Below are 12,468 nucleotides of genomic sequence, written 5' to 3'. Positions count from 1 at the left end.
TACGTCATCCGGCTCAGCATCAACCATTATGTCATACAAGCCTATGACCAACGAAGAGCGACAGCCTCTTATTTCATCTGGACCATCTGTCGTGACCGCCTCCTCGCCAGAGTCTATTCGTGACGATGAAGCCACGTCATCGGCTTCATGTCGTCAGTGTTTGACGTCATACGTGCCCATAGAGCCTCTGTTGCTGGGTTACACGCTTTCACGAGTCTTCCTCATGGGCATGACTACGTATTACTTGTTCGATCAAGCAAGTCTCAAGTAAGTTGGAGCTTTTCTCTTTCGTTTGTCAAAAGTATGTGTCCGTCGTGGGCATAAAAAAAAGTGTGTTACGCACAATCTTTCACCTCGCCTTCTCAGATTTGGCCAGGCTTTCATGGAGGATAAGGCCTCTTGGACACGTCACAAAACTCAACAGTCTGACTGCTTTATGTGTAAGGTGAGAATCTTTTTAATGAATGAATTTCTTGAAAACCCCAAAACCCCCCACCACCCGTTTTCTTTGGATACACACTTTAACTACATACGTGCCGACGAAATGTTGATCGTCATTGCTTCAATACTTTGAAGCTGTTGCTTGAATAATAACCAGGCAAAATTAGTATTTCGGTGTTCAGTCATGTTAAAGTTTCTACCACAGACATACATACGCACGCACGCACGCACGCACGCACGCACGCACAGACAGACAAAAGTTAGCATCGCATAGGCTACACTTACGTGAGCCAATAATCATTTTATTGCAAGAAAGAACTTGAACTTGACATAACCAAATGACATCGCACAATGAAACAATGGTGTTTAAAGTACCTATATACACACATGTTGAGAACACAAAATGTCGTGCCATTTCTGGCCTTGATTGCTTACTGGTTGTCTGCAGGTATGGAGACCCTTCCATGGACAGCCTGAATCCTTGTGGAAGTACGCACGGGCATCACAAGGACAAAGAGAAAGCCGAGAACGTACAGAGAGAGTTCGTACAGCTAGCCATGATCAGCGCTTTTTCGGCTTCTTTCACCGCTGTCATTCCCACCATGTTTATTGGGCCTCTCACCGACAGAGTTGGAAGGTGAGAAGGTCACAGGCATCGAAAGCTTAAACATACAATAATGTCAACGACTGTTAAAATACAAGAGAAAACACAACAGGAAGTGTTTCGGTATTTCGTCAGCTGCTCATAGCTGCCTTCCTCTGTCTGACACGGAAAAGGAAAGCTGGCGCATGATATAATGTCTAGGACGTTATTTTTTTGGATGTTTTCTGGGAGAATATATCATTTTCATATCATCTGTCGAAATAATCTCAAAAATGCAAATAAACGCATCTTATTTGCGATGTTCTAATCTTCTTAAAAATTAATGTTGTTGTTTGCTCTTGAAGCCACGGTTCTGGCAAACGTATGCATTTTCTTTAACCTCTTGTGCTAGTATTTATTCTTTCGCACATGGTTACTCTTCAAGTTCTATCCAAGCCGCAGTTAAATTACAACTAAAAACAAAACATTTTGAGAGGGAAGCTGTAGATAGTTGTTTCTTAAGAAGCTGGGACAATGATATGCGAGCTTTTCAAATGAAGTGTTTGAATCTAATTACAAACAGTTACATACATTTCATTTCAGAATCTTTTTTTTTCCCCGTTAACATTTTGTTGCACCTTCTTCTTTCTGTCTTTTTTCCGGGGGGGGGGGGGGGGGGGGTGTAATTGTTCTGTTGATTGTCGTGAACTCTGGGTAATGGTTGCTTGAAGGCCCACTCCGCCTCGTGAAAACAGTTGGCCTCACCGTCTCAGATCTGATCAGGGTTTTACAAGGGATAAGGACATCCCCCCCCCCCACTTGGTCACATACGAAAAATGAACAACCTGGGTACTTTCTGTGCACTGTGGTATTTTTTTTGATAATTAATTTCGTTAATGGCACTGGTGCCTTTTTCGGAAATTAATTCATTAAAAAAATCCCAACTCACCACAAGCAGTCAGGATGTTGCTTTTTTGTATGTGACCAAGTGGGGGGATCCTGATCTGATCTGCCACCGTGAGGTGTTTTTCACAAGGCGGAGTTGGCCTTTAATTCATTGTGAACATCATTTTTTGTGTTGTTGTTGATCATGGTATGAATACGTTCTTTTACCTCAGACGAATCGGCTTTGTGCTGCCGTTGCTGGGCAACTGTGCACGTGCACTCGTGTTTCTGTTTGTGCTGGGGACTGAGGCCCCTTTCTACGTCATCTACATTGGCAATGTGCTGGACGGTAAGCACATGTATTGTATACTAGTGCGTTCCATACCAGATTTATTTCCTAAGGGGGGCCCGGTAGCTCAGTTGGTAGAGCACTGGACTTGTGATCGGAAGGTCGCAGGTTCGAATTCGGGCCGGGACGGACACGGGTCAACTTTATGTGCAGACCCAGAGACGGAAGCCATGTCCCACCCCCGTGTCATCACAATGGCACGTAAAAGACCTTGGTCATTCTGCCATAAGTGCAGGTGGCTGAATACACCTAAACACGCAGACACCTGGGTAGCGCGACTCCGTTGCTGCTAGCTTTCCTCTGGGAGGAAGCGACCCGAATTTCCCAGCGATGGGACAATAAAGTAATGAAAATGAAAATGAAATGAAAATGAAAAAATGAAAAAATGAAATGAAAAGTCTTCAATTTTTTGTCGGTGTACAACAGTCACAGTGCCATGCTTTACCACTGGTGTAATTTTTAAATCTTTGGTTTCATACTTCCTGGCTCAAGTTGACATTGGGTTTATTGTTTAGAAATGGAGATGCACTCATTGTTGTTATTGTGGACGTTCCATCCCCACCCCATCCCAGTTTTTCCTTCTGTCCACAAATACCGCTCCCTCAGTCCTTCGGTCTGCTTATGTCCATTGGCCCACAATTGCAGACGTATCCTATAGGCAAGCAGACACGCACGCGTTTTTTTTTTTAATTTTTTAATTTTTTTTTAAGGTGAACATATTTCAAGGCCATGCGTCCATTGTCAGCACCCAAGTAACAAAGTACTTCGTTGTGTGATTGTTTTCCTCCTGTGCCACGGACAACTTTCACGTTTTGGCTAAGGCCCCTATTCATTTGAAGATGAATATACTGTCGAAACCCCCTTTTAAGACCCTCGATCCCACCCCCATCCCGATTTTAGACTTCTTGGTTATTCCTCCATTTCGATACCTTGCTTCTCCCAGATGTTCTAACCTCCGTAAATTCACCCCCATTTTAAGACTCCCTCATTATTAAGACCTCAGTTTCTCAGATCGGTGGAGGTCTTATAAGGGGGGTTCCACTGTATCTTCCTGGTTAACTTCGCATTAGAACACGACAACAACATGTGCAACTTAGCTGCATAAATGAACCAACTCCGCACCAGCAGCAGCCAGACAAGAAATGTCTGATGTGTGTGCTTGTTCACTCTGTGAAAGCTTGGGCACATAATGTGGTAGTCGGTATTGACCCTTCACACGAAAATGAAGCTACTGTATCAGAGAGAGAGAGAGAGAGAGAGAGAGAGAGAGAGAGAGAGAGAGAGAGAGAGAGAGAGAGAGGGTGGAGAGAGAGAGAGAGAGAGAGAGAGAGAGAGAGAGAGAGAGAGAGAGAGAGAAGACAAGACAAGACAAGACAAGACAAAATCTTTATTATCGAGAGTAATAGATAAGCAAGAATATTGCTTTTTTACATCCAGCCTTCGCCCTAATATATATATTATTAATTGTCAGATGAGGGTAGTCTCCCATGCCAACAGAAGCTACCATTCAGAGAGTGGTTTGCTTCTTAGTTGGATACCATGGGTTGACAACTCAATCAATCAATCAATATGAAGCTTATATAGCGCGTATTCCGTGGGTACAGTTCTAAGCGCTTGTCGAAGAGTTGTCAACACAGGACTAACAAAGAAACTAACATCTACAGACGGACACGAACCCTATCACACACTAGCAAACCCTGATAAACATACAACAAACAACTGTTTAACAACAATGTACACATCAATAGCTAGGTCCAAACAAAATAATATTAAGCACAAAGAAAACACCTCTCACAGAGCACAGCACAACTCTCGCCATCAGTACCACCTGACCACTGATGAGACACAATAGTGTCGAAACACGTGTCTGGTCTAGGTACAAAAACAATGGTCCTCCTCAGGACTAGATTACCTTGTGATACGTCCCCCACAAAGGGACTTTGCTCTGTAAATCTCGGTCCCCTTTGAGGAGGGTCTGATGCTCCCAATAGGCTGTCTGTGAAGGGATACTTATTTCTCTCTCTTTCTCTGCTAAGAGATTTTAACAAATCTCGGAAGAAAGTCTCTGCTGACTTTCAATTGTGTGTGTGTGTGTGTGTGTGCGTGTGTGTGTGTGTGTATATATATAATTATGTGTGTGTGTGTGTATGTGTGTGTGTGTGTGTGTGTGTGTGTATGTGTGTCTGTATACTATGGAACAGTCATAAATACGTTTGTTTCTTTCACAAAAGTCTTTAAATCACCTCTTCCTCACGGTATGATTAGGCCATTTAAATGTTGACTAGATTGAATAATGAAAGTGGAGCGTCGTTTGGGACGGTAAGCCTAAGTTGCATTTTAATTTGCGTCGTTACGCAACTACTACCAGAAAACGAAGGGGAATTACACGCGGATGTTCTGTAATGTGTACTTTCCGGTTTCACTTCCCGGTTTCAATGATTTGCTTACAATGATGAAAGGAAGCACGGTAATGTTCCCCGACATCAGTTCAAGTGTAGGAGAGTAGTAAGATTCACCAGAGACATAGAAGAGATGCGAAGCGAAGCCTTCCCGCTCGCGTTATCTTCGCCTACGGCGCCAAGCTGGCAATTGTTGTGTTTTTAAAGAATTATAACTGTTTCATAGAAAATCATAGATAATAAAACATGCAAACTGTTAACTATTTGCACTCAAGAGAAACAGAAGTGATTTGGTGATTAGAAGATAAATCCTAAAGTAGGCAATTTCGCTCATTTCTCCTTAAAAACTTTTTATCCACACGCCAGTGTAAGTGCGAGATCCACTTGAGTGAGACTTAAAAGCATCAAATTTAATTACAGCGCGTCAAAAATTATACAAACAGATTAATGTATAAACCAGTAATGCATTTGCCAGTTAAGGGAAAGTAACGTTGCGCACAAAAGAAAATATTAGCTCCCAAACATTGCCTCCACGCACAATGTAAGGCATGGACTTAGAACAATGGCCGCAATAACCGAGGGAACCGTGTTTTTGACTCACTTTGGGAACCCAATCCTCTCAAATGCGTTCGTGTGCACACTATTGAAGCTACAGAATATGAATCAAATTTACTTATCACTGATATCTCTCGTCTGCAGCTGGATATATCCAAAGAAATATGACAGAAAAGCACTTCAAATCGGTGTCAGAGAGCAAGCGAACAACAACGTAGTACGGGATGATGGCTGACAATCGCGCGAGGTCACGCTGACCGACCGCGGTACCCCAAATGCAATACCGAACCCCGGGCTTCGTCGAAGATTACTTGACCAAAATTTCAACCAATTTGGTTGAAAAATGAGGGCGTGACAGTGCCGCCTCAACTTTCACGAAAAGCCGGATATGACGTCATCAAAGACATTTATAAAAAAAATGAAAAAAACGTTCGGGGATTTCATACCCAGGAACTCTCATGTCAAATTTCATAAAGATCGGTCCAGTAGTTTAGTCTGAATCGCTCTACACACACACACACACGCACACACACACGCACGCACATACACCACGACCCTCGTTTCGATTCCCCCTCGATGTTAAAATATTTAGTCAAAACTTGACTAAATATAAAAATAGGTGTGGTTACGGTAACATAGCCAAAAAAAATAGGGTAGGTAGGTAGGCAATCACTTTTTTTTTTTTAACTTTTATTTCTAATGTGTACAAATTAAACCTACTTGACAGAGAAATAAGTGTGCGACTCGGGCGCTTTCGCTTTCATTGCGTTTTTTGCACTGGTTTTTTTTGTTTTTTTTGTTTTTTGTTTTTTGTTTGACAAATGTAATAAAAAGTTATAGGATCGGCCCCTAAAAATAGGGTAGGTCGGGTTACCGTAACCACACCTATTTTTTTTTTAGGCCTTAGCGCAACTACTACCCCGCTCTTCTTGTCAATTTCACTGCCTTTGCCATGAGCGGTGGACTGAGGTCGACTGACGATGCTACGAGTATACGGCCGTGCTGAAAAATGGCATTGCGTTCAGTTTCATTCTGTGAGTTCGACAGCTACTTGACTAAATGTTGTATTTTCGCCTTACGCGACTTGTTTTGTTTTCCTTTTCATCTTTATTCTATTTCTGGAAGGGAGTTTTGCTTGATTCTAGATTTGTTTGTGTGTGTACGTGTGTGTGTTTGTGTAGGGGTGTGTGGGGGGAGGTAGTATGTGTGTGTATGTGTGTATGTGTGTGTGTGTGTGTGTGTGTGTGTGTGTGTGTGTGTGTGTGTGTGTGTGCGTGTACGCGTGCGTGCGTGCGTGCGTGCGTGCGTGCATGCGTGCGTGCGCGTTTAAGTATGTGTGAGTGAAAACACTTTATACAACAAATTTATCCTTGTCAATATCGTTTGCAGGCCTTGGCGGAGGTTTCGGAACCTTTTTGATGACGTCATTCAGTGCTGCTGCTGACGTCAGTACGCCTGGGTCGCAACGGGCTCTGAGGATATGCATCATCGAAGTTGTCAATGTAGGTAGCTTTAGAGACACTTCTTACAAAAAGAATTCATTTAAATAACAACAACAACAACAACAACAACAACAACAACAACAACAACAACAACAACAACAACAGAAAAACAACGAGAAAAGAACAAGTCCCAATCTAATCTAAAGTAATGTTCACGTTCATTCCACTTTATCCGCCAACGCATCTTTCACGTCCAATCGTTTTGTTTCAATTAATCCTACAAGGCTTTCAATTGAAGTCCTCTAATCCCTCGCAGCTTTCAGTTCAATTCCTCTTGTTTCAACCTTATCTCAAGTAGCTTTCACTTTCATTCATCTTGTTTCAACCTTATCCCGCTACCGTTCTCTTCCATTCCTCTTGTTTCATCTTCTTCGAGTAGCTTTCACTTCCATTCCTTTTGTTTCATCTTCTTCGAGTAGCTTTCACTTCCATTCCTTTTGTTTCATCTTCTTCGAGTAGCTTTCACTTCCATTCCTTTTGTTTCATCTTCTTCGAGTAGCTTTCACTTCCATTCCTTTTGTTTCATCTTCTTCGAGTAGCTTTCACTTCCATTCCTTTTGTTTCATCTTCTTCGAGTAGCTTTCACTTCCATTCCTTTTGTTTCATCTTCTTCGAGTAGCTTTCACTTCCATTCCTTTTGTTTCATCTTCTTCGAGTAGCTTTCACTTCCATTCCTTTTGTTTCATCTTCTTCGAGTAGCTTTCACTTCCATTCCTTTTGTTTCATCTTCTTCGAGTAGCTTTCACTTCCATTCCTTTTGTTTCATCTTCTTCGAGTAGCTTTCACTTCCATTCTTTTTGTTTCTACCTTATCCTAGTCCACATCCATTTCTCTTGTTTCCAGATACCCATAGGTGGGTGTCACCATACCATCCCCTTTTGTCAGTCTAAATCCATAGCAGTTTTTACTTTCATTCTTTTTGTGCCAAATCACTTTCAAATTTAAAAGCTTCTGTTAATTCAATTCTTGCTGTGCCCGCCAACAGCTTTCGCTTCAATGTGTCTTGTTTCCGCTTGAAATCCAAGAACCTTTCACGCTTCAAGACCTCTTTCTCTTTGGCCTCTTGCAGATACTTGGGGCCAGCGCGGGCGGAATAGCCGGTGGTCGGTGGCGCAAGACTGGCTATGTCCAGCCCGTCATGTGTGCCGCTGCCATAGGAGTGGTCTGTCTCATCTACGCCCTGTGGTTCTGGCCAGAGACCCGCCACGCCCCTCCCGACAACGCCGGTCTTGACCCTTCAGGTGGAACTTCACGGGTCGCAGGGGCTGGACTTCGTGGGCACGAGGTGGTGGCAGCATCTGAACAACGGAAGAGTGTAGTGACGAACTATGGAGCCGTAGAAGATGCTGGTTCTTGTGGTGGCCTTGCAGCTTCTCAGGCTACTGAAGACGACGTGATGGGAGTGGCTGGCAACGTCGGAATCAACCACGGTGACCTGGTGGGTGCGAGTCACGGCAGATCTGAAACCCCCAACGAGGGCGATGGTGGCCTTGAAAGTAGTGAAAGCTCCTTCGAGGCAGGCGCCAGGAGGTCGTTTGAGAACAGCGGCTCGGACACCACCCGCTACCAGTCTCTGTGCCAAATGTCATCGGGAAACAGCTACAGAGACTCCACGGGTAACCCGTCTAGGTTCGTCGGCAGTCAGAGAGTGTACCGCGGCAAAACCAACTCCTCAGCTGACGGACCCGGCGAAGAAGGCGAAGTAGGAAGAGGATGGGGAGGGGGAGGAAGTACCGTACCGGCACCCACCTCTGCCCCACTGCGTTCCGTAGAAGCACCAGCTACATGCACCTCCCCCGCGTGTTGTTCCACCGCCACCCTTAGCGCGGCCAGGAGGAGCTGGAGCGTCTACTTCCGGGAGGGCGACGCGTCACATCCGGAACGGCGGCGCGTGCTGGCGCTGTGTTTCTTCAGCTTCCTGCTGACCGTGGTGGTCAACTTCTCCAAGCCCAGCATCGAGGAGTCGTTCCGCATGAGCGACCTGTGCTGGAACGCCGTCAAGGACAGTGAGTTCTCCTCCGCCTGGCTGGTGGCGCACTGGCTGTGCATCCTCCTCGTGCAGCGCGTGCTGCAGCGTTACTTGCACGTGCACGACGTGTACCTGGCCATGATCGGCTGTGTGTCGGGCATCGCTGCGCTCTTCGTCTTCTGCTTCGCCACCCTGCCCGACATCTCCGACACGGCGGCTGAGGCTTTGGTCTATGCGTGTAAGTTGAAGGAAGTGGGGAGGGGTGGGGTGAGAATGGAAGAAACAAACAAGCAAACAAGCAAGCAATCAGGTTGACATTTGAAGCAAGCAAGCGAAGTCACCAAAAGAGCAAACAAAGTATATTAATAAAATTTAAAAAACAAAACACACACACACACACACACACACACACACAACACACACACACACACACACACACACACACACACACACACACACACACACACACACACACACACACACACACACACACACACACAGTACAGGCATGCGCAAGCCGAGAAAGAAACAGAGAGAATGTTGGTAGTTTACGTTTTCCTGATTTCTGGATGAAGAAAAAACAAATAATGAGCAATTATTTATGTACATTTATTTCTAATATCTTGATTTTTACTCATGTAGAAGAAGCATATATTCAGTGATGCTTACTGTGTTGTTTGGCAGCCGCTGGGTGCGGGTCTCTCGCTAGAGCTCTCATCCCCATGTTGAGGTCCATGTCTTCTTCCATGGTCAACAAGGACGAGCAAGGTAAACACTTGTGTTAATATACATCAATTCACTCCATTGTGCCGCGACCATCATAGTGACGAAGGCACATAAACAACAGACACAAGCGAACATGGCCTTTGCAAGGACACTCATTTTTGAGAAGACGTCTCAGAAGTGACCAGGCTTTTCCATGGGATAAGACCATCCCTTCAACATACCAAACGAACGGCCTGTGTAATCTCATATCTGTGCACAGTTGGAATTTGCGTGTGACTTCATTAATTTTTGTAAAAGCCACCAGTGGTGTTGATTTTGTTTACACGAGAGGTACTGAGCTTTTAAGGAAAAATCATTTTGGAGATGAACGTCCGTTATTGTTTCTAATCTCTCGGGTACAAGGACACTAGCGCCGCATAGTTCTAACTTACGACCGTTGTCAGCATTTATAAAGCACTTTCCTTTTGTAAATGGCTCTTTCAGTATATAAGTTAAAAAAAAAATTAAAATGTAGTAGTTTAACTAAATTAATTTGTAATTTTTACCCTCGTTTTGCAGGGGCATTGTTTGTGAGTTACGCCTGCGTGGAGCTGGCAGGGGCCGCTGTGTTCGACATGGTGGCGGGTCAAATCTTCAAGGTCACGGTGCATGTCTGGCCCGGTGTCATCTTCGTCATCTGGATCTTCTTCCTCGTCGCTGTCATGGCGCTCTTGATGTACGTGTTTTGTGCTTGGTGACCATGGGGGGCGGGGGGGGGGGGGGTCGGGCAGAGGGCCTAGGGAAAGAGAGTAGGTGTATATGTGCCAGTGTGTGTGTCAGTATGTGTGTGTCAGTATGTGTGTGTGTGTGTGTGTGTGTGTGTGTGTGTCTGTGTGTGTATGTGTGTGTGTGTGTGTGTGTGTGAGATATATATGTGTGTGTGTGTGTGTATGTGTGTGTGTGTGTGTGAGAGGGATAGAGAGAGAGAGAGAGAGAGAGAGAGAGAGAGAGAGAGAGAGAGAGAGAGAGAGAGAGAGAGGGGGGGGGGGTTAATGCAAGTGATAGGACGATCATTGCTCAACTGTCTGTGGGCAATATCATTACTTCAAAGTACGTCTGCGCTCTTTTACACAAACAAACAAACAAAACCCCATATAGACCAACAATTAAGTCCAATAGAAATGTAGAGACATTGTTTGTGATTAATTAAACTCACTCTATCTGTGGGGCCGGGAGGGAGGTGGGGATGCAACACATTACATTTTAACTTGCAATCTCTATCATTGTCGCATCATGTCATGAATGCTTTATTTTTACTGCCGAAGCAGAATTTACTTCTTACCTTCGTTCCTTCATTACTTTTAGACGTCATTGAATGATTGATTCCTATCGTCGATGAGAGTCTGAGTACGTTGACAACATACATGTATCAGTAGTGTTCCTGTTATTCCTGTTTCAGGAAACTAGCGGCGGTGTTCAACAGTCAAGAAGACACAGACAGCGAGAGAGGGGTGTTGCATCAGGGAATTGAGCATCGAGCCCCACGACGATCCTTGCAGAACTAAATGAGCTGTTGCTAATTTGCATGTGTCTCTTCATTTTTACATTTAGTTCTTGACTAAATGTTTTAACATAGAGGGGGGAATCGAGACGAGGGTCGTGGTGTGTGTATGTGTGTGTGTGTGTCTGTCTGTCTGTCTGTGTGTGTGTGTGTAGAGCGATTCAGACTAAACTACTGGACCGATCTTTATGAAATTTGACATGAGAGTTCCTGGGTATGATATCCTCAGACGTTTTTTTCATTTTTTGGATAAATGTCTTTGATGACGTCATATCCGGCTTTTCGTGAAAGTTGAGGCGGCACTGTCACGCTCTCATTTTTCAACCAAATTGGTTGAAATTTTGGTCAAGTAATCTCCGACGAAGCCCGGACTTCGGTATTGCATTTCAGCTTGGTGGCTTAACAAGAAGAGCAAACGCTCGATCGAGTCACTTTCGCAGTTCTGAATATTATATGAGGCATCAGATGGACAGGAAGAAATTGCTATTCACAACACAATACAGATGTAAATAATTTGATGTAAAGAATAATCCTATAAAGTTTGAATCAAATCCGATGAATAGTTTCAGAGATATGATATTTCAATTTTTTTCCTTCAAGACATACCTGTGACCTTGAAAAAGGTCAAAGGTCACCAAAGCAGACGTCAAAGTGTAGAGGTCACTGGGAGTCACGTTCACATAAAATTTGAGCCCGGTCACTTTTATAGTTTCCGAGAAAAGCCCAATGTTAAGTTGTGTGTTGCCGAACAGAAAAGGCTAGTTATCTCCCTTGTTTTTCTGATAACGTTCGTAAAAGGCTACAGATGTAAATACTTTGATGTAAAGAATAATCCTACAAAGTTTCAATCACATCCGATGAACTTTGTCAAAGATATAAAATGTCTAATTTTTCCTTTGACGCTGACCTGTGACCTTGAAAAAGGTCAAAGGTCAACGAAACCATCGTTAAAGTGTAGAGGTCATTGGAGGTCACGACTAAACAAAATATGAGCCCGATCGCTTTGATAGTTTCCGAGAAAAGTCCAACGTTAAGGTGGTGTCTACGGACGGCCGGCCGGACGGCCGGCCGGACGGCCGGCCGGACGGACGGCCGGCCGGACGGCCGGCCGGACAGACTAACACTGACCGATTACATAGAGTCACATTTTCTCAAGTGACTCAAAAATTAATTAATGACTTTGGTCATTAAAAATCTGAAAATTGTAAAAAAAAAAATTTTTTTATAAAACGATCCAAATTTACGTTCATCTTATTCTCCATCATTTTCTCATTCCAAAAACATATAAATATGTTATATTTGGATTAAAAACAAGCTCTGAAAATTAAAAATATAAAAATGATGATCAAAATTAAATTTTCGAAATCAATTTAAAAACACTTTCATCTTATTCCTTGTCGGTTCCTGATTCCAAAAACATATAGATATGATATGTTTGGATTGAAAACACGCTCAGAAAGTTAAAACGAAGAGAGGTACAGAAAAGCGTGCTATCCTTCTCAGCGCAACTACTACCCCG

General features: G+C 43.8%; 1 protein-coding gene across 1 annotated transcript in view; it reads left to right on the top strand.

Annotated features, from left to right (window-relative positions):
• Nucleotides 1–11,782, top strand: part of LOC138970848 (uncharacterized) — a 13,734-nt gene extending 1,952 nt beyond the window's left edge. The window contains exons 2-9 of the mRNA XM_070343400.1: nt 1–267; nt 890–1,078; nt 2,143–2,258; nt 6,602–6,714; nt 7,784–8,921; nt 9,368–9,451; nt 9,968–10,124; nt 10,848–11,782. The exon at nt 1–267 is cut by the window's left edge and continues 76 nt beyond it. Coding sequence (XP_070199501.1) covers nt 1–267; nt 890–1,078; nt 2,143–2,258; nt 6,602–6,714; nt 7,784–8,921; nt 9,368–9,451; nt 9,968–10,124; nt 10,848–10,953 — 2,170 coding nt within the window. The 3' untranslated portion in view covers nt 10,954–11,782. The remainder of the gene's footprint in view (nt 268–889; nt 1,079–2,142; nt 2,259–6,601; nt 6,715–7,783; nt 8,922–9,367; nt 9,452–9,967; nt 10,125–10,847) is intronic.
• The last annotated feature ends 686 nt before the right edge of the window (nt 11,783–12,468 follow it).

This window comes from Littorina saxatilis, linkage group LG7 (assembly GCF_037325665.1).
Source record: "Littorina saxatilis isolate snail1 linkage group LG7, US_GU_Lsax_2.0, whole genome shotgun sequence".
Lineage (NCBI taxonomy): Eukaryota > Metazoa > Mollusca > Gastropoda > Littorinimorpha > Littorinidae > Littorina > Littorina saxatilis.
The sequence above is the reverse complement of the archived record's forward strand: the minus strand, read 5'-3'. Positions and strand labels throughout refer to the sequence as shown.